This window comes from Engystomops pustulosus, chromosome 8 (genome assembly GCF_040894005.1).
Source record: "Engystomops pustulosus chromosome 8, aEngPut4.maternal, whole genome shotgun sequence".
NCBI lineage: Eukaryota > Metazoa > Chordata > Amphibia > Anura > Leptodactylidae > Engystomops > Engystomops pustulosus.
In genome coordinates this window covers 100,308,463-100,335,146 of record NC_092418.1, presented here as the reverse complement: position 1 = coordinate 100,335,146, position 26,684 = coordinate 100,308,463, and the positions used below count along the sequence as shown (strand labels likewise).

At 44.0% G+C, this 26,684-nt stretch overlaps 1 protein-coding gene across 1 annotated transcript; it reads left to right on the top strand.

Annotated features, from left to right (window-relative positions):
* Positions 1-249: 249 nt before the first annotated feature.
* On the top strand, positions 250-25,331 carry XRCC5 (X-ray repair cross complementing 5). Its single transcript, XM_072121999.1, has 21 exons — positions 250-397; positions 1,210-1,323; positions 1,823-2,006; positions 2,422-2,470; positions 2,603-2,725; positions 3,307-3,489; positions 4,509-4,623; positions 5,217-5,355; positions 5,939-6,051; positions 6,362-6,424; positions 6,552-6,689; positions 9,229-9,319; positions 9,388-9,515; positions 10,801-10,997; positions 20,960-21,044; positions 21,401-21,470; positions 21,712-21,821; positions 21,906-22,002; positions 22,760-22,827; positions 23,004-23,075; positions 24,880-25,331. The coding sequence occupies exons 1-21, from the start codon at positions 380-382 to the stop codon at positions 24,892-24,894; spliced, it is 2,172 nt and encodes a 723-aa protein (XP_071978100.1). The 5' UTR covers positions 250-379; the 3' UTR covers positions 24,895-25,331.
* Positions 25,332-26,684: the final 1,353 nt, after the last annotated feature.

The window sequence follows — 26,684 nt, the reverse complement described above, 5'->3', positions numbered from 1 at the left end:
TACATACATGACATTACTTATCCTGTACTGGTCCTGAGTTACATCCTGTATTATACCCCAGAGCTGCACTCACTATTCTGCTGGTGCAGTCACTGTGTACATACATGACATTACTTATCCTGTACTGATCCTGAGTTACATCCTGCATTATACTCCAGAGCTGCACTCACTATTCTGCTGCTGGGGCAGTCACTGTGTATATACATGATATTACTTATCCTTATTTGTGACGTATTATAGTGATAGTTCCCTGTTCTGGCCTTTAGGTGTCGCTGTTGTTCACGTTCTTCCTGATGCGGAACCTTTGCTCTGGTTCTGTGTGTTCGGGGGGAAGGATTTTGCTGCTGGAGGCAACCGGAACACCAGATATTGAAGCGCCATGGCGCGGGCAGGGAAGGTATGATTGGCGGTAATAGCGGCTGCCGGATCCGGTGTCAGTGTCTGAGCTCCTGGGGTCGCGTCCTGTGTGCGAGGCAGAGCTCGTATCTGTACAATAATAAAGTGCTCTCTTCACACTGTGTCTTTATAAACGCTTGTAAACTAATAATTTCTAAACTATTATTGATAATAGTTTGGTGTTAGACGCAGGATTGTGTTTTGGGCTCTGGATGTGCCGGGAGTTGTGGGGATACGTTACAGATGTGACATGTCCAGGCAGAGCCCCCTGCTGCACTTCCTGTTTTCCTCCACTAGATGGCGCTGCTGTTCTCTAGTGTTATCCATATCTGTGCAGTTCTTGATTCTGGCCACTAGGTGGCGCTATACTACTTGTTCTTTTGGGTTATTAGAAACATTTTCACATTGCTGGCGTTTTTTTTTTTTTTTTGCAGTAAATGCATTTATTGACGTAACGTGACGTTTATCATAAGTTTCTAAAGGTCTTGGGGTTGATTTATCTCAGATTTATAAGTTAGGCCTGTGGGTCTGAATCGTACCACAAAAGTCTCAAATGTTACCATCTCCCTTTGTCTTCGTCTTCTCGGACGTGGAGGTTATTTGCAGCAAAAAATTGCAACTTTTTCACAATCCAAATCTGGATTTTCAAGATTATTATTTTAATTTTGCAAAACAGAGAAACAAAATGAAAAAAAGTTTGATAAATGACCCCCTGGGCCTCCCCCAGCCATCGCTGATCCAGATACAACGTGATTGGTGTAAGATTCCCGGTGCATTCTGGGAAGCCATTGTGACGCAGCACTCTCTTCGCAGACCGCCATCGTGCTGTGCATGGACGTGGGACTCGCTATGAGTCACTCCCAGCAGGGCGAGGAGACGCCATTCCAGGAGGCGAAGAAAGTCCTGACGCTGTTTGTACAGAGACAGGTAATGGGTGGAGAAGGATAAGGAGCCGGAGCCCAAACTGCTCGGCCTAAGATTCCTCTCACAGCTGAGGGTTTGCTGAACTTGGATGCTTTTATTATCATCTATAATTAACATACAGATGGGTCCAAACACAGGTGAGAAGAGGGAGGCATCTACTCTGCTGCTCTAATCATTTCGCAAGACATGTTATCTTGATGGTTCTGGTTCTAGCTGTTGGCCCATATTGGGGATAACATGTTGGGACTCCCCCTCTAAACATCCTTCATTCATGATTAACACACTTCCTGCACTGATACATTGTAACAAACTATCAGGAAAAAAAGAATATTTGTGCTGCTGCTGTGGTTCTCACATATATATATATATATATATTCAACCTGGATGCAATAGTAACAGATCCTCAGCTGTGAGACATGTTGGACCAGGTCATATGTAAACTGTACACGAAGCCTGTGATGGTTCTGCGTCTCTGGGGATCAGCATCTTCCTCTTCTTCCAGGTCTTTGCAGAATCTAAGGATGAGATTGCGGTTGTGTTGTTTGGTACTGATGGCACAGACAACGCCCTGGCGGCCCGGGACCAGTACCAGAACATCACGGTGCAGCGCCATCTCATGCTTCCTGACTTCCAGCTTCTGGATGAGATCCAGAATGTTATCCAGCCCGGCGTCCAGCAGGCCGACTGTATCCTTCAAGGTTGTGCCAGGCCCAGCAGCCCGCAGCTCTGCAGAGGTCAGGTGCCCCCGGGCAGAGGTCAGGTGCCCCCGGGCAGAGGTCAGGTGCCCCCGGGCAGAGGTCAGGTGCCCCGCGGGAGCGGGCAGCGGTCAGGTGCCCCCAAGGAACGGAGGCAGAGAATCCCTATTAGGCCTGTAATTCCTGGGGTCCAGTCTTCTACCTCCTTTTGGTTTTTGTCTGTTCCTACTTAGTCGCTCCTGGGTTCTGTTCTGTCCCTTCTCACCTCTGGGCTATTTAGGGTTCTGTTCCTCTCCTGGGTCCTGTAGGGTCCTATAACCTTCCCCAGGTTCTATGTGATGATATCTCCAAACATCCAGGAGCTGCCTTCTCTGCTGCCTCCATGTTTCCTTATCCCGCTCCCCAGTCCTGGACGCTCTGATCGTCTGTATGGATATTCTCCAGAAGGAGACGCTGTAAGTACCTGCTCCATTACTCACCACACACTAGTCAGGGGTCTGGGAAAGCTGGGTACATGGCAGGGGGTGTGTAGCCCCTGGGGCCTCCCCTCCCCTGATCTGATCTCTCATCTTACTCCTTTTTGTTAGAGGGAAGAAGTACGATAAGCTGCACATCGCGGTTCTGTCGGATCTGAGCAGCCCCTTCACCCAGGACCAGCTGGAGATCATCATCGCCAACCTGAAGAAGGCCGGCATCACCCTGCAGTTCTTGTAGGTATCCGGGGAACTACACGTCCCAGCACAACACGCCGCTTTATCAGCATATAACGGGAAATTCCGTCACTTTTGAAATGACTTGGTCTTTCCTCAGCTTTCTGTCAGTGAATGAAAACTTTCCTATTCTTCTATTACTGATACATTGTAACAACCCCAGCACATGGGTGAGAAGAGATCTTATTTGGACCAGAAAGTTCTGTCCGCCTTCTCCCCCCCCCCCCCCGTCTATGGGTTTTCCCGGTATTTCGGCTTCATTAAAGTTAATGGGGATGCAATACCAGGTGCAAACTGTGGACGAGTGTGGCGCTGTCTCTGGAAGGATGCGGCCCGACTGTAATGCTTATTGTGCGCACAGTTTTTATTCACTGACATTTAGCATGAGGACGTACTGGGCCTCAGCAGATGGGCACGGGACCCCCATTCTCTCGATTAGTCGGTTTCCTCTTGTTCCACCCCCCACCCCTGCCACATTTGCCACGTCCCTTGACCTCATCCTGTGTATGGCCCATCGCTGGCACCCATTTGATCACTGATGGCGGATGATCCATCACACGGATATTTACGTGTCGCCACAGTTTGCCCTTCCCCATAGATGAAGATGAGGACAGAGCAGATGACGGGGGTAGAGGGGACGAGGGGCAGAGGCGCGGCCCTGGGAAAGGTCTCTCCGACCAACAGAAAGAGGGAGTGAAGATGGTGAGGAAGATCATGTTCTCCCTGGAAGGTGAAGATGGCCTGGACGAGGTTTACTCATTCAGGTAATTACACATTATAGTCAGTGACGCAGAGCTGCAGTGTAGAGCATGGAGGGGGGGAGCAGAGCTGCAGGGTAGAGCATGCAGGTGGGAGCAGACCTGCAGGGTAGAGCATGCAGGTGGGAGCAGAGCTGCAGTGTAGAGCATGGAGGGGGGAGCATTGCTGCAGTGTTTAGCATGGAGGGGGGAGCAGTGCTGCAGTGTGGAGCATGGAGGGGGGGAGCAGTGCTTCAGTGTGGAGCATGGAGGGGGAAGCAGAGCTGCAGTGTAGAGCATGGAAGAGGGAGCAGAGCTGCAGTGTAGAGCATGTAGGGGGGAGCAGTGCTGCAGTGTGGAGCATGGAGGGGGGAGCAGTGCTGCAGTGTGGAGCATGGAGGGGGGAGCAGTGCTTCAGTGTGGAGCATGGAGGGGAGAGCAGTGCTTCAGTATGGAGCATGGAGGGGGGAGCAGTGCTTTAGTGTGGCGCATGGAGGGGGGAGCAGTGCTTCAGTGTGGCGCATGGAGGGGGGAGCAGTGCTTCAGTGTGGCGCATGGAGGAGGGAGCAGTGCTTCAGTGTGGCGCATGGAGGGGGGAGCAGTGCTTCAGTGTGGAGCATGGAGGGGGGAGCAGTGCTTCAGTGTGGAGCATGGAGGGGGGAGCAGTGCTTCAGTGTGGAGCATGGAGGGGGGAGCAGTGCTTCAGTGTGGAGCATGGAGGGGGGAGCAGTGCTTCAGTGTGGAGCATGGAGGGGGGAGCAGTGCTTCAGTGTGGAGCATGGAGGGGGGAGCAGTGCTTCAGTGTGGAGCATGGAGGGGGGAGCAGTGCTTCAGTGTGGAGCATGGAGGGGGAAGCAGAGCTGCAGTGTGAAGCATAGAGGGGGGAACAGAGCTGCAGTGTGGAGCATGGAGGGGGAAGCAGAGCTGCAGTGTGGAGCATGGAGGGGGGAGCAGAGCTGCAGTGTAGAGCATGGGAGGAGCAGAGCTGTTGTGGTGGGGTGACTTGTGGTTAGTGATGTTTTTCTGTTTCTTATATTGGGCTCCAGGGACAGTCTAGAGAAACTCTCCATGTTCAAGAAGATTGAGCGGAGACCTATGCCGTGGCAGTGTACGCTGACCATAGGGTCAACCATCTCCATACGCATCGTGGGGTACAAGGCTGTAAGTATCCAAATGTATCCAAGCCACTGACAGGTCCCAGGAGACAATCGGCTGCCCAACATCCCCGGCGCCTCTCATCCGGGAAGGATCCACTTCACCGTCCGGAAGTGATGACATCATGTACATTGTCCCTATCACTGCTGAGCCAATCCCTTAGTCTCAACGTACATCAATTCTAGACCAGCTGGAGCCATAGGTGTAGGTGCCATGCTGGGAGTTGTAGTTCACCACATTTACTGTCCTAGATGCTTTTTTTTTTTTATAGATCCAGATACTTGTCCTAATATTTATTTGCTACAATCGTATCCAGTTTGAGCAATTTTCTGGGAGATAAATAACCCGGACTCCAGATTTATACATTTTACCTGCACCGATACATTGTAACAAACTCTTTGGACAAGAAGGCCAATTATTCTCATAAGGATTGTCTGTCCTCCTGCAGCTGTAACAAACCCTCAGCTGTGAGATGTGTGCGGTCTATATAGGTTTACAATAAGAATGTTTTCTTTCACTGACAGCAAGCAGGGATCCGGTAGAGGAACCTTGCGGCCTATAAGAAAGATGCAGAACTTTAACCCATTATTGGCTCTTAGGTCACGGAGGAGAAAGTGAAGAAGAGTTGGTCCAATGTGGACGCCAGAACACTGCGAAAAGACGACGTCCAGAAGGAGACGGTTTTCTGCCTAAATAATGACGAGGAAACCGAAATCCAGAAAGACGACACCATACAAGGTGCAGGGGGATGTGGGTGATACTGACACAAAGCTCCTGCTGTGAGCAGTCACATGGGGTTATCATTAAAGGGGCTGTGCCAGTATTTGACTTGGAAGTAAGTGTCTCACCTCTAGGACCCCAATGACCAGGTATATAGGATAGCAGTCCCCTTAAGTCCTATATGTTATAGGGCAGAGGGGGCCTCCTTGACCCTTGGCTAATCCTGCAGGGCAGACATTGATTCAATATGGGGCACATTGCAGGAATAGGGTTACCTGATTTCTGGGGATCCCAATGGTTGGGAACTTGAATTATAAAGTCAGTATGTAGGGTGACACCTCAACTTTAAAGGGCCATACACACAACCAGATGGATGCAGGACTGTTGTATAACTTGTGATACAGTAAAAGGGGGGGGGGTACTGCATTGTGATATGGTACAAGGGGGTGTGTACTTCAATTAGTCACCCTGATTGCTCCCGTCTGGGGTAGTGGATTCCATCCCATGACTCTACAGCGGTAATGGAATGCTGGGGGTAGTAGTTGGGGGGTGACATCCCCTTGGCGGTCTGTAACGTTTTACCCTTTCGCCTCCCAAACAGGTTTCCGTTACGGAAGTGACATCATCCCGTTCTCAAAAGTGGATCAAGACCAGATGAAATACAAAACCGAATCCAAATGCTTCTCTGTTCTGGGGTTCACTAAAGCTTCGCAGGCAAGTCTGATACCGTCATATTCTAGGTGTGAAATCAATGCCTCACACTGCTGTGCTCTGTGCTATCTACAGCCTGTGATAGGTATAATCCCTGGAGAGATGTGTAATTAGACCCTTGTCTATGTTAGTAGCAGCAGGACTGTGATATAATGATTTATATTCCAGAAGTGCACTGGGATGTGTCCTCACACTGCTGTGCTCTGTGCTCTCTGCAGCAGGTTCTTAGCTGGATACTTCAGTTACTGCATTGTAAATTGCAGATTCATCTGAACAATATTTGATAATTAAATTTCTGTGATTTTTATTTCAGATCGAGAGGACACATTTTATGGGCAATCAAGTCCTGAAAATCTTTGCACCAAAGGAGGATGAAGTGAGTTGTTCAGGCCCCTAAATCCTACTAGTTCTCCTAGAATAATACAGGAGAGCAGCTGATGGCGCAGGAGAGTGATGGGAGGAGTAGCCTGAGCCTCCCCATAATGTTTTCTTATATCTTCCAGTCTGCGGCCATCGCTCTGTCTGCGTTGATCCATGCACTCAACGACATGGAAATGGTCGCCATTGTGCGGTACGCCTACAACAAACTGGCAAATCCTCAGGTTGGAGTGGCATTCCCTCACATCAAGGAGAAGTACGAGGTATCTCATTTTTATTATAGATCAACACAGTGACTACAACAGCAGAATAGTGAGTGCAGCTCTGGAGTATAATACAGGATGTAACTCAGGATCAGTACAGGATAAGTAATGTCATGTATGTACACAGTGACTGCACCAGCAGCAGAATAGTGAGTGCAGCTCTGGAGTATAATACAGGATGTAACTCAGGATCAGTACAGGATAAGTAATGTCATGTATGTACACAGTGACTGCACCAGCAGCAGAATAGTGAGTGCAGCTCTGGGGTATAATACAGGATGTAACTCAGGATCAGTACAGGATAAGTAATGTCATGTATGTACACAGTGACTGCACCAGCAGCAGAATAGTGAGTGCAGCTCTGGGGTATAATACAGGATGTAACTCAGGATCAGTACAGGATAAGTAATGTCATGTATGTACACAGTGACTGCACCAGCAGCAGAATAGTGAGTGCAGCTCTGGAGTATAATACAGGATGTAACTCAGGATCAGTACAGGATAAGTAATGTCATGTATGTACACAGTGACTGCACCAGCAGCAGAATAGTGAGTGCAGCTCTGGAGTATAATACAGGATGTAACTCAGGATCAGTACAGGATAAGTAATGTCATGTATGTACACTGACTGCACCAGCAGAATAGTGAGAGCAGCTCTGGAGTATAATACAGGATGTAACTCAGGATCAGTACAGGATAAGTAATGTCATGTATGTACACAGTGACTGCACCAGCAGCAGAATAGTGAGTGTAGCTCTGGGGTATAATACAGGGTGTAACTCAGGATCAGTACAGGATCAGTAATGTCATGTATGTACACAGTGACTGCACCAGCAGCAGAATAGTGAGTGCAGCTCTGGGGTACAATATAGGATGTAACTCAGGATCAGTACAGGATAAGTAATGTCATGTATGTACACAGTGACTGCACCAGCAGCAGAATAGTGAGTGCAGCTCTGGGGTATAATACAGGATGTAACTCAGGATCAGTACAGGATAAGTAATGTCATGTATGTACACAGTGACTGCACCAGCAGCAGAATAGTGAGTGTAGCTCTGGGGTATAATACAGGATGTAACTCAGGATCAGTACAGGATAAGTAATGTCATGTATGTACACAGTGACTGCACCAGCAGCAGAATAGTGAGTGCAGCTCTGGGGTATAATATAGGATGTAACTCAGGATCAGTACAGGATAAGTAATGTCATGTATGTACACAGTGACTGCACCAGCAGCAGAATAGTGAGTGCAGCTCTGGGGTATAATATAGGATGTAACTCAGGATCAGTACAGGATAAGTAATGTCATGTATGTACACAGTGACTGCACCAGCAGCAGAATAGTGAGTGCAGCTCTGGGGTATAATGCAGGATGTAACTCAGGATCAGTACAGGATAAGTAATGTCATGTATGTACACAGTGACTGCACCAGCAGCAGAATAGTGAGTGTAGCTCTGGGGTATAATACAGGATGTAACTCAGGATCAGTACAGGATAAGTAATGTCATGTATGTACACAGTGACTGCACCAGCAGCAGAATAGTGAGTGCAGCTCTGGGGTATAATACAGGATGTAACTCAGTATCAGTACAGGATAAGTAATGTCATGTATGTACACAGTGACTGCACCAGCAGCAGAATAGTGAGTGCAGCTCTGGAGTATAATACAGGATGTCACTCGGGATCAGTGCAGGATAAGTAATGTCATGTATGTACACAGTGATTTCACCAGCAGCAGAATAGTGAGTGCAGCTCTGGAGTATAATACAGGATGTAACTCAGGATCAGTACAGGATAAGTAATGTCATGTATGTACACAGTGACTGCACCAGCAGAATAGTGAGTGCAGCTCTGGAGTATAATACAGGATGTAATTCAGGATCAGTACAGGATAAGTAATGTCATGTATGTACACAGTGACTGCACCAGCAGAATAGTGAGTGCAGCTCTGGAGTATAATACAGGATGTAACTCAGGATCAGTACAGGATAAGTAATGTCATGTATGTACACAGTGACTGCACCAGCAGCAGAATAGTGAGTGCAGCTCTGGGATATAATACAGGATGTAACTCAGGATCAGTACAGGATAAGTAATGTCATGTATGTACACAGTGACTGCACCAGCAGCAGAATAGTGAGTGCAGCTCTGGGATATAATACAGGATGTAACTCAGGATCAGTACAGGATAAGTAATGTCATGTATGTACACAGTGACTGCACCAGCAGCAGAATAGTGAGTGCAGCTCTGGGATATAATACAGGATGTAACTCAGGATCAGTACAGGATAAGTAATGTCATGTATGTACACAGTGACTGAACCGGCAGCAGAATAGTGAGTGCAGCTCTGGAGTATAATACAGGATGTAACTCAGGATCAGTACAGGATAAGTAATGTCATGTATGTACACAGTGACTGCACCAGCAGAATAGTGAGTGCAGCTCTGGAGTATAATACAGTGACTCAGTTTGGTTGTATCTGGGTGAGCTCCTCGCTGCGCTGACACAATGTGACAGACTCTTCCTCTCCTTCCAGTGCCTGGTATATGTGCAGCTCCCGTATATGGAGGATCTCCGTCAGTATCTCTTCTCATCCCTCAGTAATAACAAGAAGTTTAAGCCGTCAGGTAGGTTGCGACTTATCTGCTGATGTCTTGTGGTTTTGTGCTGCTCTCATCTTCCATGTTTCTGGCAGACGCTCAGCTCTCGGCTGTGGACTCTCTGATCGATAACATGAGTTTGGTTCAGGAAGATGATGAAGGGATTGAAGATTTATTCAAACCAAGCAAAATCCCTAATCCTCAATTTCAAAGATTATTCCAGGTAAAATATTCCACTCTAATCCATATACGTTCTGCGATGGCTGTGCATTGCATGCTGGGAAGTGAGAGAATGGAGGTGCAGGTGGACTGTTCTCCACTGCTATATATTGATAGCCTTTGCTTTTCAGTATCTGATTACTGGGGGCTCGGACTCTTTGCACCCTTTGTGATCTGATGCTGGTGTTCCCTGATCTGCACGGCTCCTGAGCTCCCCCTAGTGGAAGCTGCAGATAAGTTATGTCTAATTATTTAACTCCATGATTGTGTAAAGAGCAGAGAAGGGGCTCCAAGGTGGTTGTGGGGTCCTAGCAGCTTCCATGGATATTCGTTCAGCCCTGCATGCATCCATCTTTCCTCTGGCCCATAGGTTACCCAGATCTGCTGTTGCTACTTCTTGTCAAGGCAAGTGCACACCCATAATTGTGTCCACACTCAGTACTCAGGACCCTGATGGTTTTTGCACTCGCTTTTCCCTCATGTCGGCTCATCCCCAGTCTCTTCCTTCCCGGTATATCTCAGCTCTAGGCCGATGGTCTCCTACATCAAGACTTCTCCAAGAGGTAGTGACCTGGTGGTCTCCCTGCAGCAAGTCCAGATCACTGTATGGGGTTAAAGGGTTAAGATCAGGGAGGACTCTTTAGATAGCACTTTTAGGAGGGTCTCATGTCCAAACCAGCTGCGTGACACAGAGGGTCCACAGGACCCTCTTATTGTCGACACTGCTGCCGTGTTTCTGGTAGACGAGGGATGATTCAGAGACGCGTCCGTCATCTTATAGAGGAGGAATCCTCCTGACATTACTCTGCTCTGTCAAGGCCATGTGTGTGATCACATCTCATGTGTGGCTTCTGGGTGCTAGATCATCCCAGCTGCAGGATTAACCCCTATATTACCAGGCAGACAAGTGACACCCAGCTTTCCCAGGGCACCTTTGTCACTAGGTTGTAGATGCAGATCCTTCAGTCACTGTTCACATTGTATCCGAGTGGCTGCAGCCCATACCTGAGCAGACAGATGATGGGGGAGAGAATAAGCTGGTGGATCTCAGATGGACGAGAGATAGATATGACCTAGATAGGGAGATACCATGGACCCCCCTGTACCCCATCATCCTGTCCCCATCCCATATTCCCCATCCCACATAGACATGATATACATAGAGATATATATGATATAGATATAGACATGGGAGAGATATGGATAGATATAATCTCATGTGATGAAGTGATTGCAGTGTCTTGTTCTGTACAGTAATGTGTGTTTCTTCTGTGTCTTCTCCCTGCCAGTGCCTTCAGCACAAGGCCTTCCACCCTGAGGACCCCCTCCCCGCCATAGAGCGCCACCTCCTGGAGATTCTGCGGACCCCCGGACCGGTGGAGACGCGCTGTCGGGCCGCTCTGGACAAGGTGAAGAGCTGCTTCCCGCTGCAGGAGTCCAGCAAGATGAAGGAGCAGGTGACAGCGCAGCACGTCTTTCCTGACGCGTGAGTATTGCCTCTCACACCCTCTAGGGGGCGCTATATAATTTACCTTACACCTAATCCAGAACCCACAACTATCCAGCTGCAGCTCTGCCTGTAATCTGGATGATCAGATCTGAGATTAAAGGGGAGGTCTCCGGCCTTGTTGGAGTAGAGTATCTGCAGCCAGGGGAGAGCCGCTTCTAGAATTACTGGTTTATTGTATTAAGTGCAGGAACCTAGTTAAAGGGATTGTCCAAATGATTAAAAAACGGATCACATATTCATCAATTTCACTTGAATGGAGGCCTGTGATTCTACACAACGTTGTCCTATCCTCTGTCTGATGTTATTGGCTTCTCCAGTGAGTGTCAGATGATCCTCCACTAGAGGGACCTTCAGCGAGCACAGGAAAGGGGCCCCCAATTACCTTATAAGGCACCACTCACAGGAGCCCCCGAACCTCCTGTTATAGTGATGGGCCCTGAAATACCAACCCCAGGTGATGACACTGTAATCGCCTTCATAGCAGATCAGAGCAGTAAGTGTAAGGGGTTTATTAAAACACATAATAGGGAATAAGACTAATTGGGGGGGGGGGGGGGGGGGCGGCCCAATCCGTTAAAAGTACGAGGATCCTGTGTCTCTGAGAGCTGGAGATAAATCTCAGATGAGATCTTTTATTTAGATCCACTAAGGGATCGGCAGCTCAGTAACAGAGGTGAGGAGCTGTAAGGCCCCTCTCACACGTCTGCATGGTTGTACTAGCTGTACCACGCACAATGCACTCCGGCCGCATGCTGTCTGTCATGGTGTGAAAGGGGACTTATTGTGCACTGATAACCCCTATAACACAGCAGGCTAGTAGAGGATCTATAGAAAGTTGCGATCTAGCAATAAAACTCGCTGCCTACTAAGGGCGCGTTCACACGTTCAGTTTTTCTGATGCAGTAAAAGAAAAAGACAAAAGCAGCTGTGGATGATAATGGGAGAGAACAGATCATTGAGAGACGCTGCTCCTCCGAATATTTTCACACCACTCCTGGTTAGGACATTGAAAATTGCATCTAAAAAACGAAGGGTGTGAACACAGCCTCAGTCACTCTGCCGCGTTTTACCATACAGTTCTGCAAGTCCTCCCGACATGTTTCCCCACTACAGCGGCGTCAGAAGGAAGGGACTCGCTGGAGGGCGTTGATCGCTATTCACATGATTTATTATAGTCACAGAGGATGTCCCGCCCCTTCCACCTGAATGACAGCGGATCTGGCCTATGGGAGACCTGCCCATGTTCAGACCAATGACTGTGCTGATGTTGCTGCAGCCCATTGACCATAATAGTAACCCCTGTTCTTACCTCCGGCTTCCTGGCAGAGGTACACACTCTGCCCACGCGCTCGCTATGATGTCATCAGGTAGGGACCTTGTTGCGGCTTAATGTGTGATGGGGCAGAGCGTATAGATCCCTCTGCCGGGAAGCCCCGGGGAGAAGATTCCTGCTGACTCAGTGGAACAGAAAATGATGAGTATCTGTATTTTCTGACCCCGGCCCGGTGGTTGGAGGCCACTGCTGGGTACAACGTAGAAGTAACATTGTAACTAAGAGCTACTTTTCTTTACAAACTAAGGAGAATTTCCAATCAAGTAAAATTTTCACACCACCGGACAACCCCTTTAAGTAAAGAGATTAGGACTCCTCGTCCCATTGCTCCAACCCCAGACCAATGAGACACCATCCTGTGCCTGGGGGGATAACACATAGCTATAGGACTAACCATTTCTTTCCCATATAGGGTGATCCCTGTCACCCAGCTTTCCCAGGATGGGAAATGTTGCGAAACTGGCAGTGAGTAACATGTCAGATCCCTTTTATCACACTGGACCTAGAGCCCTGGTCCTCGCTGCAGATGATTGCTCCTGGCATTTTGCGGCCGCTGTTAATCTTTCATTTGACGGCGGGCGAGCGGGTGTGTAATAAGCCGCCACTTGTGTGAATGTCGCAGACCAATTACCTGAGTGTGACTGCTGCACTCGCCGCTCTGTCTCATTGACGTCTGTCTCCTGCAGTAACTGGCAGATGAGAGGCGCCCTGGCAGTCAATGGGTTAATCCCCATCTCTCTCCGAGGACTGGCCTGTCCGTTATACAGCGGCCGGATTTCTCGTTTGCAGCTTTCCCTGTGTGATTACAGCCGCGCACCCTGACAAGCCACGCGATTAGCTGATTGCAAATTATTGATTTCTGCTCTGGAGCACAAAAGAGAAGCCTTTTCCTGTCTGATGAGCGCCCCCTCCCCCCTCCCAGACTACTGCGCGGTCACAGAGGATAGAGACCACCAGGGGGAAGATTATATACAGGTCACACAGGAAGGGGTGTAGTTATATTCCTGTACATAGGGGGCAGTATTATAGTAGTTATATTCTTGTACATAGGGGGCAGTATTATAGTAGTTATATTCTTGTACATAGGGGGCAGTATTATAGTAGTTATATTCTTGTACATAGGGGCAGTATTATAGTAGTTATATTCTTGTACATAGGGGGCAGTATTATAGTAGTTATATTCTTGTACATAGGGGCAGTATTATAGTAGTTATATTCCTGTACATAGGGGGCAGTATTATAGTAGTTATATTATTGTACATAGGGGGCAGTATTATAGTAGTTATATTCTTGTACATAGGGGGCAGTATTATAGTAGTTATATTCTTGTACATAGGGGCAGTATTATAGTAGTTATATTCTTGTACATAGGGGGCAGTATTATAGTAGTTATATTCTTGTACATAGGGGCAGTATTATAGTAGTTATATTCCTGTACATAGGGGGCAGTATTATAGTAGTTATATTATTGTACATAGGGGGCAGTATTATAGTAGTTATATTCTTGTACATAGGGGGCAGTATTATAGTAGTTATATTCTTGTACATAGGGGGCAGTATTATAGTAGTTATATTCTTGTACATAGGGGGCAGTATTATAGTAGTTATATTCTTGTACATAGGAGGCAGTATTATAGTAGTTATATTCTTGTACTTAGGGGCAGTATTATAGTAGTTATATTCTTGTACATAGGGGGCAGTATTATAGTAGTTATATTCTTGTACATAGGGGGCAGTATTATAGTAGTTATATTCTTGTACATAGGGGGCAGTATTATAGTAGTTATATTCTTGTACATAGGGGGCAGTATTATAGTAGTTATATTCTTGTACATAGGGGGCAGTATTATAGTAGTTATATTCTTGTACATAGGGGGCAGTATTATAGTAGTTATATTCCTGTACATAGGGGGCAGTATTATAGTAGTTATATTCTTGTACTTAGGGGCAGTATTATAGTAGTTATATTCCTGTACATAGGGGGAAGTATTATTGTAGTTATATTCTTGTACATAGGGGGCAGTATTATAGTAGTTATATTCTTGTACATAGGGGGCAGTATTATAGTAGTTATATTCTTGTACATAGGGAGCAGTATTATAGTAGTTATATTATTGTACATAGGGGGCAGTGTTATAGTAGTTATATTCCTGTACATAGGGGCAGTATTATAGTAGTTATATTCTTGTACATAGGGAGCAGTATTATAGTAGTTATATTATTGTACATAGGGGGCAGTGTTATAGTAGTTATATTCCTGTACATAGGGGGCAGTATTATAGTAGTTATATTCCTGTACATAGGGGCAGTATTATAGTAGTTATATTCCTGTACATAGGGGGCAGTATTATATTAGTTATATTCTTGTACATAGGGGCAGTATTATAGTAGTTATATTCTTGTACATAGGGGCAGTATTATAGTAGTTATATTCTTGTACATAGGGGCAGTATTATAGTAGTTATAGTCTTGTACATAGGGGCAGTATTATAGTAGTTATATTCTTGTACATAGGGGCAGTATTATAGTAGTTATATTCCTGTACATAGGGGGCAGTATTATAGTAGTTATATTCTTGTACATAGGGAGCAGTATTATAGTAGTTATATTCTTGTACATAGGGAGCAGTATTATAGTAGTTATATTCTTGTACATAGGGGCAGTATTATAGTAGTTATATTCTTGTACATAGGGAGCAGTATTATAGTAGTTATATTCCTGTACATAGGGGGCAGTATTATAGTAGTTATATTCCTGTACATAGGGGGCAGTATTATAGTAGTTATATTCTTGTACATAGGGAGCAGTATTATAGTAGTTATATTCTTGTACATAGGGGGCAGTATTATAGTAGTTATATTCCTGTACATAGGGGGCAGTATTATAGTAGTTATATTCTTGTACATAGGGGGCAGTCTTATAGTAGTTATATTCCTGTACATAGGGAGCAGTATTATAGTAGTTATATTCCTGTACATAGGGGGCAGTATTATAGTAGTTATATTCTTGTACATAGGAGGCAGTATTAAAGTAGTTATATTCTTGTACATAGGGGGCAGTATTATAGTAGTTATATCCTTGTACATAGGGGACAGTATTATAGTAGTTATATTCTTGTACATAGGGGGCAGTATTATAGTAGTTATAGTCTTGTACATAGGGGACAGTATTATAGTAGTTATATTCTTGTACATAGGGGCAGTATTATAGTAGTTATCAAGTGAAGAAAAGAGCAGAAGCAAAACAAGGGGAACGGCTCACCGTGGGAGTTTATATTGTTTCCAGGTGCCAAGCGGTCAGGTGCACGGAATCCCCTGAAAGACACTGGTCCGGATTTCCCGTGTTCTCAACATAGGTGGCAGTGTTATAGTAGTTATATACTTGTACATAGGGGGCAGTATTATAGTAGTTATATACTAGTACATAGGGGGCAGTATTATAGTAGTTATATTCTTGTACATAGGGAGCAGTATTATAGTAGTTATATTCCTGTACATAGGGGGCAGTATTATAGTAGTTATATTCCTGTACATAGGGGGCAGTATTATAGTAGTTATATTCTTGTACATAGGGGGCAGTATTATAGTAGTTATATACTTGTACATAGGGGGCAGTATTATAGTAGTTATATTCTTGTACATAGGGGACAGTATTATAGTAGTTATATTCTTGTACATAGGGGGCAGTATTATAGTAGTTATATACTTGTACATAGGGGGCAGTATTATAGTAGTTATATTCTTGTACATAGGGAGCAGTATTATAGTAGTTATATTCCTGTACATAGGGGGCAGTATTATAGTAGTTATATTCCTGTACATAGGGGGCAGTATTATAGTAGTTATATTCTTGTACATAGGGGGCAGTATTATAGTAGTTATATTCTTGTACATAGGGGGCAGTATTATAGCAGTTATATTCTTGTACATAGGGGGCAGTATTATAGTAGTTATATTCTTGTACATAGGGGGCAGTATTATAGTAGTTATATTCTTGTACATAGGGGACAGTATTATAGTAATTACATTCCTGTACATAGGGGGCAGTATTATAGTAGTTATATTCTTGTACATAGGGGGTAGTATTATAGGAGTTATATTCCTGTACATAGGGGTCAGTATTATAGTAGTTATATTCTTGTACATAGGGGGCAGTATTATAGTAGTTATATTCTTGTACATAGGGGGCAGTATTATAGTAGTTATATTCTTGTACATAGGGGGCAGTATTATAGCAGTTATATTCTTGTACATAGGGGGCAGTATTATAGTAGTTATATTCTTGTACATAGGGGGCAGTATTATAGTAGTTATATTCTTGTACATAGGGGTCAGTATTATAGTAGTTATATTCTTGTACATAGGGAGCAGTATTATAGTAGTTATATTCCTGTACATAGGGGGCAGTATTATAGTAGTTATATTCTTGTACATAGGGGACAGTATTATAGTAGTTATATTCCTGTACATAGGGGGCAGTATTATAGTAGTTTATATTCCTGTACATAGGGGGAAGTATTATAGTAGTTATTTTCTTGTACATAGGGGGCAGTATTATAGTAGTTATATTCTTGTACATACGGGGCAGTATTATAGTAGTTATATTCCTGTACATAGGGGGAAGTATTATAGTAGTTATTTTCTTGTACATAGGGGGCAGTATTATAGTAGTTATATTCTTGTACATAGGAGGCAGTATTAAAGTAGTTATATTCTTGTACATAGGGGGCAGTATTATAGTAGTTATATCCTTGTACATAGGGGACAGTATTATAGTAGTTATATTCTTGTACATAGGGGGCAGTATTATAGTAGTTATAGTCTTGTACATAGGGGACAGTATTATAGTAGTTATATTCTTGTACATAGGGGCAGTATTATAGTAGTTATCAAGTGAAGAAAAGAGCAGAAGCAAAACAAGGGGAACGGCTCACCGTGGGAGTTTATATTGTTTCCAGGTGCCAAGCGGTCAGGTGCACGGAATCCCCTGAAAGACACTGGTCCGGATTTCCCGTGTTCTCAACATAGGTGGCAGTGTTATAGTAGTTATATACTTGTACATAGGGGGCAGTATTATAGTAGTTATATACTAGTACATAGGGGGCAGTATTATAGTAGTTATATTCTTGTACATAGGGAGCAGTATTATAGTAGTTATATTCCTGTACATAGGGGGCAGTATTATAGTAGTTATATTCCTGTACATAGGGGGCAGTATTATAGTAGTTATATTCTTGTACATAGGGGGCAGTATTATAGTAGTTATATACTTGTACATAGGGGGCAGTATTATAGTAGTTATATTCTTGTACATAGGGGACAGTATTATAGTAGTTATATTCTTGTACATAGGGGGCAGTATTATAGTAGTTATATACTTGTACATAGGGGGCAGTATTATAGTAGTTATATTCTTGTACATAGGGAGCAGTATTATAGTAGTTATATTCCTGTACATAGGGGGCAGTATTATAGTAGTTATATTCCTGTACATAGGGGGCAGTATTATAGTAGTTATATTCTTGTACATAGGGGGCAGTATTATAGTAGTTATATTCTTGTACGTAGGGGGCAGTATAATAGTAGTTATATTCCTGTACATAGGGGGCAGTATTATAGTTGTTATATTCTTGTACACAGGGGGCAGTATTATAGTAGTTATATTCTTGTACATAGGGGGCAGTATTATAGTAGTTATATTCCTGTACATAGGGGGCAGTATTATAGTAGTTATATTCCTGTACATAGGGGGCAGTATTATAGTAGTTATATTCTTGTACATAGGGGGCAGTATTATAGTAGTTATATTCTTGTACATAGGGAGCAGTATTATAGTAGTTATATTCTTGTACTTAGGGAGCAGTATTATAGTAGTTATATTCTTGTACACAGGGGGCAGTATTATAGTAGTTATATTCTTGTACATAGGGGGCAGTATTATAGTAGTTATATTCCTGTACATAGGGGGCAGTATTATAGTAGTTATATACTTGTACATAGGGGGCAGTATTATAGTAGTTATATTCTTGTACATAGGGGGCAGTATTATAGTAGTTATATTCTTGTACATAGGGAGCAGTATTATAGTAGTTATATTCTTGTACATAGGGAGCAGTATTATAGTAGTTATATTCTTGTACACAGGGGGCAGTATTATAGTAGTTATATTCTTGTACACAGGGGGCAGTATTATAGTAGTTATATTCTTGTACATAGGGGGCAGTATTATAGTAGTTATATTCTTGTACATAGTGGGCAATATTATAGCAGTTATATTCTTGTACATAGGGGGCAGTATTATAGTAGTTATATTCTTGTACATAGGGGGCAGTATTATAGTAGTTATATTCTTGTACATAGGGGACAGTATTATAGTAGTTACATTCCTGTACATAGGGGGCAGTATTATAGTAGTTATATTCTTGTACATAGGGGGCAGTATTATAGTAGTTATATTCCTGTACATAGGGGTCAGTATTATAGTAGTTATATTCTTGTACATAGGGAGCAGTATTATAGTAGTTATATTCCTTTACATAGGGGGCAGTATTATAGTAGTTATATTCTTGTACATAGGGGACAGTATTATAGTAGTTATATTCCTTTACATAGGGGCAGTATTATAGTAGTTATATTCTTGTACATACGGGGCAGTATTATAGTAGTTATATTCCTGTACATAGGGGGCAGTATTATAGTAGTTATATTCTTGTACATAGGGGGCAGTATTATAGTAGTTATATTCCTGTACATAGGGGGCAGTATTATAGTAGTTATATTCTTGTACATAGGGGGCAGTATTATAGTAGTTATATTCTTGTACATAGGGGGCAGTATTGTAGTAGTTATGTTCTTTTACATAGGAGCAGTATTATAGTAGTTATATCCTTGTACATAGGGGGCAGTATTATAGTAGTTATATTCTTTTACATAGGAGCAGTATTATAGTAGTTATATCCTTGTACATAGGGGGCAGTATCATAGTAGTTATATTCTTGTACATAGGGGACAGTATTATAGTAGTTATAGTCTTGTACATAGGGGGCAGTATTATAGTAGTTATATTCTTGTACATAGGGGCAGTATTATAGTAGTTAGGGGGCAGTATTATAGTAGTTATATTCTTGTACATAGGGGGCAGTATTATAGTAGTTATATTCCTGTACATAGGGGTCAGTATTATAGTAGTTATATTCTTGTACATAGGGGCAGTATTATAGTAGTTATATTCCTGTACATAGGGGCAGTATAATAGTAGTTATATTCTTGTACATAGGGGGCAGTATTATAGTAGTTATATTCTTGTACATAGGGGGCAGTATTATAGTAGTTTTATTCCTGTACATAGGGGGCAGTATTATAGTAGTTATATTCCTGTACATAGGGGGCAGTATTATAGTAGTTATATTCTTGTACATAGGGGGCTGTATTATAGTAGTTATGTTCTTTTACATAGGAGCAGTATTATAGTAGTTATATCCTTGTACATAGGGGGCAGTATTATAGTAGTTATATTCTTTTACATAGGAGCAGTATTATAGTACTTATATCCTTGTACATAGGGGGCAGTATCATAGTAGTTATATTCTTGTACATAGGGGACAGTATTATAGTAGTTATAGTCTTGTACATAGGGGGCAGTATTATAGTAGTTATATTCTTGTACATAGGGGGCAGTATTATAGTGGTTATATTCTTGTGCATAGGGGCAGTATTATAGTAGTTATATTCCTGTACATAGGGGCAGTATAATAGTAGTTATATTCTTGTACATAGGGGGCAGTATTATAGTAGTTATATTCTTGTACATAGGGGGCAGTATTATAGTAGTTATATTCCTGTACATAGGGGGCAGTATTATAGTAGTTATATTCCTGTACATAGGGGCAGTATAATAGTAGTTATATTCTTGTACATAGGGGGCAGTATTATAGTAGTTATATTCTTGTACATAGGGGGCAGTATTATAGTAGTTATATTCCTGTACATAGGGGGCAGTATTATAGTAGTTATATTCCTGTACATAGGGGCAGTATAATAGTAGTTATATTCTTGTACATAGGGGGCAGTATTATAGTAGTTATATTCTTGTACATAGGGGGCAGTATTATAGTAGTTATATTCCTGTACATAGGGGGCAGTATTATAGTAGTTATATTCTTGTACATAGGGGGCAGTATTATAGTAGTTATATTCTTGTACATAGGGGGCAGTATTATAGTAGTTATATTCCTGTACATAGGGGGCAGTATTATAGTAGTTATATTCCTGTACATAGGGGGCAGTATTATAGTAGTTATATTCCTGTACATAGGAGGCAGTATTATAGTAGTTATATTCTTGTACATAGGGGGCAGTATTATAGTAGTTATATTCCTGTACATAGGAGGCAGTATTATAGTAGTTATATTCTTGTACATAGGGGGCAGTATTATAGTAGTTATATTCCTGTACATAGGGGGCAGTATTATAGTAGTTATATTCCTGTACATAGGGGGCAGTATTATAATAGTTATATTCTTGGGAAAATTACATACATGGAATGTTGTTTACAGTGGTACCAGGACAAATCTCTTGTATAATTTACCGTATATATTTTTTTGCAGTAACCTGGAGCCGGAGTCTAAGAGGCGGAAGACGGAGGAGGAGGATTTCAGCGTCTCGGTGCTGGCTGATGGCAGCGTCACCTCTGTAAGTCTCAGGGTTTCTCACGAGGGTAGGGCAGGGGGCCCCCACCCATGAGGATAGGGCAGGGGGCCCCACCGACGGACACAGGGGAACAGGGCTCCGCCCATGAGTACATGGTCCAGATCCTAGTCTGGATGTTTTCTCTTCTTTATAAGGTACAGACACACTGGGGTCCGGGTGCTGGGCACGGGGTGACGGTGTCTTTTGCTAGAACTATCCCCTCTCTACACCAGGCTCCCGCCATCATCCTCCAATCCCCCCTTTGCTAGGCGCATCCCTTACTGCTTCCCCACAGATGAGACCGCCCAGCGGTCCCACTTGTCCTTTGCCATGTCACCCATCATGTGACTCTGTTTCAGGTGGGAAGTGTGAACCCCGCAGACGACTTCCGGGCTTTAGTCCGACAGAAAACTGCAAACTTCCAGGACGGTAAGTGCTCAGATACTTATGTGCTGGATGCTGGACAGGAAGTTTGCTGTGCGTACAAAGTGTCTTCCCCCATGATGATATCTCTATATAACAATCTCCATGGTGTTGATGCTGGAGCATCCTGCAGCATTGTGGTTAATGATACAATGACGTATAACATGTATCTGTACATTAGTAATTCTATCTAAATAACTACTACTCTCCCCGCTCCGCTTCTCTTGCTGACTGTTTCCGTCTGTAGTGAGTAAACAATTGATAAACCGCATCTATGAGTGTCTGGACATCCACCAGGCCCAGTATTACATGAAGAGCATGGACTGTATCAAGTGTTTTCGGGCTGAAGCCGTGCGGGTAGGCGCTGCCTCTGTTGTTCTCTGTTATCAGCTCTTTCATGGCGAGCAGGGCTCATCCTCTACATTATTTTTACATCTGCAGTTGTCTCATGCACAAGACTTCAATGTTTTTCTTCATTCCCTGAAAGAGAGGACAGCGGGGAACGTGTTCAAGGAATTCTGGGAAATCGTGGTGCAGGGTAAGTTTGGGGTCTGACCAGTTACTGATGGATCTTGTCCAACCAGGACCAAGCGGGTGCCAGACTCTCCGTCTGGGGGCCAGACTCCCAAGAGTTCAGATTCATATTCCCTATCCTGTGGATAAGGGGAACACAATTGAACATGGGACAGCCCCTTTAAATCTTGTGCCAATTCCTTTAACTCCCTGTGGTCAGGACAATTCGCTCATCCACAGTTACAGTCATGAAATTTAGAATTTGAATTATTTAAAGATCTAGAGATCTTTCTATTGGACTTTGCGTTTCAGTTCTTCACCAGTTTCAAGATCTCTGCTTGCTGTCAGCAACTGGAAACACAAGTCCAGTGGGAGAAACATGTACAAGTCCTAACCTTGTCACTGCTGAGGATTTGTTACAGTTGTTCTCAGTCTAGGGAAAAGGCTCCTGTCTGATGCATTTTACATGCACTGATACAATGTATCGGTTTCTTCCACATTGTATGAGCCCCCAGGCTGGGGGGAGCACAGTATAAGGGGGGATCCTCTACAGGAGACTTGTATGGGCATCGCTCCCCCTTATCGTATTATACACACCTGCCCTCTGTAAAAAGACCACCCCCTGGAAGAATGACTGGGTGGTCACATCAGGGAAGTTTCACATGGGGGGGGGGCCTCCTAATTTTCTGATAAGCCACACCCTCCTTTTTAAGTCACACCCCTTTCCTGTTAACCACCATTATTCATTGGCGTCATCTGTGTTTCACTTCATCATCTTGTAGATGGCGTCTCCCTGATAACCAGAGATGAAGCCGCAAACAGTGCAGTGACGCAGGACGAGGCCAAACAGGTACCAGACGCAGATAATGTGACCGAGCGCTAATCACAGGTCTCCCCCACCATGAGTTGTATACACCCTGCAAACAGAGAAACCCAACAAAGAAGAAAAAAGCATGAGGAGGGGGGGCTACTAGTCATTATCTACTGCACCGCCCCTTTAATCACATCATCATCATCTCTCTACAGTTCTTGGCTCCAAGTGAAGAGAAAGAGGAGGAAACGTCCATGACAGATGAGGGGGGAGATGTGGATGATCTGGTAAGTTTGGGATTGGAATATGAGAATAATGGTGACTGCACCAGGAGCAGAATAGTGAGTGCAGCTCTGGAGTATAATACAGGATGTAACTCAGGATCAGTACAGGATAAGTAATGTCATGTATGTACACAGTGACTGCACCAGCAGCAGAATAGTGAGTGCAGCTCTGGAGTATAATACAGGATGTAACTCAGGATCAGTACAGGATAAGTAATGTCATGTATGTACACAGTGACTGCACCAGCAGCAGAATAGTGAGTGCAGCTCTGGGGTATAATACAGGATGTAACTCAGGATCAGTACAGGATAAGTAATGTCATGTATGTACACAGTGACTGCTCCAGCAGCAGAATAGTGAGTGCAGCTCTGGGGTATAATACAGGATGTAACTCAGGATCAGTACAGGATAAGTAATGTCATGTATGTACACAGTGACTGCACCAGCAGCAGAATAGTGAGTGCAGCTCTGGAGTATAATACTGGATGTAACTCAGGATCAGTACAGGATAAGTAATGGCATGTATGTACACAGTGACTGCACCAGCAGCAGAATAGTGAGTGCAGCTCTGGAGTATAATACAGGATGTAACTCAGGATCAGTACAGGATAAGTAATGTCATGTATGTACACAGTGACTGCACCAGCAGAATAGTGAGTGCAGCTCTGGAGTATAATACAGGGTGTAACTCAGGATCAGTACAGGATAAGTAATGTCATGTATGTACACGGTGACTGCACCAGCAACAGAATAGTGAGTGCAGCTCTGGAGTATAATACAGGATGTAACTCAGGATCAGTACAGGATAAGTAATGTCATGTATGTACACAGTGACTGCACCAGCAGCAGAATAGTGAGTGCAGATCTGGAGTATAATACAGGATGTAACTCAGGATCAGTACAGGATAAGTAATGTCATGTATGTACACAGTGACTGCACCAGCAGCAGAATAGTGAGTGCAGCTCTGGGGTATAATACATGATGTAACTCAGGATCAGTACAGGATAAGTAATGTCATGTATGTACACAGTGACTGCACCAGCAGCAGAATAGTGAGTGCAGCTCTGGAGTATAATACAGGATGTAACTCAGGATCAGTACAGGATAAGTAATGTCATGTATGTACACAGTGACTGCACCAGCAGCAGAATAGTGAGTGCAGCTCTGGGGTATAATATGGGATGTATCTCAGGATCAGAACAGGATACGTAATGTCATGTATGTACATAGTGACTGCACCAGCAGCAGAATAGTGAGTGCAGCTCTGGGGTATAATACAGGATGTAACTCAGGATCAGTACAGGATAAGTAATGTCATGTATGTACAGTGACTGCACCAGCAGCAGAATAGTGAGTGCAGCTCTGGGGTATAATACAGGATGTAACTCAGGATCAGTACAGGATAAGTAATGTCATGTATGTACACAGTGACTGCACCAGCAGCAGAATAGTGAGTGCAGCTCTGGGGTATAATACAGGATGTAACTCAGGATCAGTACAGGATAAGTAATTTCATGTATGTACACAGTAACCCCACCAGTAGCAGAATAGTGAGTGCAGCTCTGGGGTATAATACAGGATGTAACTCAGGATCAGTACAGGATAAGTAATGTCATGTATGTACACAGTGACTGCACCAGCAGCAGAATAGTGAGTGCAGCTCTGGAGTATAATACAGGATGTAACTCAGGATCAGTACAGGATAAGTAATGTCATGTATGTACACAGTGACTGCACCAGCAGCAGAATAGTGAGTGCAGCTCTGGGGTATAATATGGGATGTATCTGTGTTCTCTCCTCTGCAGTTGGATATGATATGATGGATTTCTTCTTCCTCGGGGTTGTCTGTAGCGGATGAGAAGATATTTCGGGTCCTTCCTCCCCCGGGTCGTTGGCTGATGGTTTTTGTGCCTCGGTGCAGTTCTTAGCACTTAGGAGAAGGTGTTGGGGGCTTTTATCTGTTGTTGCCCCCAGTTCCATCCTCCCTGTTGCTGTATATGACAAATCTTCATTACTGACCAATTCCCTTCTCCAGTCACAGCCAGAGCTGCGTTCACAATTCTTCATGCCTTGCAGCATAGTTCAGAGACTTATATCATGCCTCGCTGATGCAGGGAGTCGATGTGGAGCTGCTGCTCTGGATGTGACGCCCCCCCTATGTTTTCTGCTTAGTTAAGGTCCAGTTTTGTGTCTTTTTTGATTATTTTTCTTGATTTTTCTAGTACAGTGAGATGAAATAAATCACTGATAATCCAAATGTGTGAGCAGACTGTATCACTCAGGAGAGGATTAGATACATGGCTCAGCAGACTGTATCACACAGGAGAGGATTAGATACATGGCTCAGTAGACTGTATCACACATCAAAGGATTAGATACATGGCTCAGCAGACTATCACACATCAAAGGATTAGATACACAGTTTAGCAGACAGTATCACCCAGGAGAGGATTAGAGACACAGCTCAGCAGGCAGTATCACACAGGAGAGGATTAGATACACAGCTCAGCAGACAGTATCACACAGGAGAGGATTAGATACACAGTTTAGCAGGCAGTAACACTCACAGAAGGCTTAGATACAGCAGCTGAGGGTGGGGTGTGCTGGTCCAGCTGCTGCGGCGCCTCTCCTTGGAGAGCTGCAAATAAAGCGCGGATGGAGCAGCCAGGCGGAGAGCGGAGGATGGCGCCACAGGGAACACTTACTGCAAGTGAATGAGCGCGTCTGCCAGGAGCACGAGACAGATGGAGGCGCAGGACAGTAAATACTGCACTGTACCACAGGGGGATACTATCTATTACTCTCTGTTGTCAGCCATTTTCTTCACTTCATTGGTATATGATTATAAAAGCCACCAATAGGGGGAGCTCACTACAAACAGAATATACACCACCACTAGGGGGAGCTCACTACATACAGATTATACACCACCACTAGGGGGAGCTCAGTACATACAGATTATACACCACCACTAGGAGGAGATCACTACATACAGATTATATACCACCACTAGGGTGAGGTCACTACATACAGATCATACACCACCACTAGGGGGAGATCACTACATACAGATTATACACCACCACTAGGGGGAGCTCACTACATACAGATTATACATCACCACTAGGGGGAGATCACTACATACAGATTATACACCACCACTAGGGAGAGATTACTACAAACAGAATATACACCACCACTAGGGGGAGCTCACTACATACAGATTATACACCACCACTAGGGGGAGATTACTACATACAGATTATACACCACCACTAGGAGGAGATCACTACATACATATTATACACCACCACTAGGGGGAGCTCACTACATACAGATTATACACCACCACTAGGGGGAGCTCACTACATACAGATTATACACCACCACTAGGGGGAGATCACTACATACAGATTATACACCACCACTAGGGGGAGCTCACTACAAACAGAATATACACCACCACTAGGGGGAGCTCACTACATACAGATTATACACCACCACTAGGGGGAGATTACTACATACAGATTATACACCACCACTAGGGGGAGCTCACTACATACAGATTATACACCACCACTAGGGGGAGATTACTACATACAGATTATAC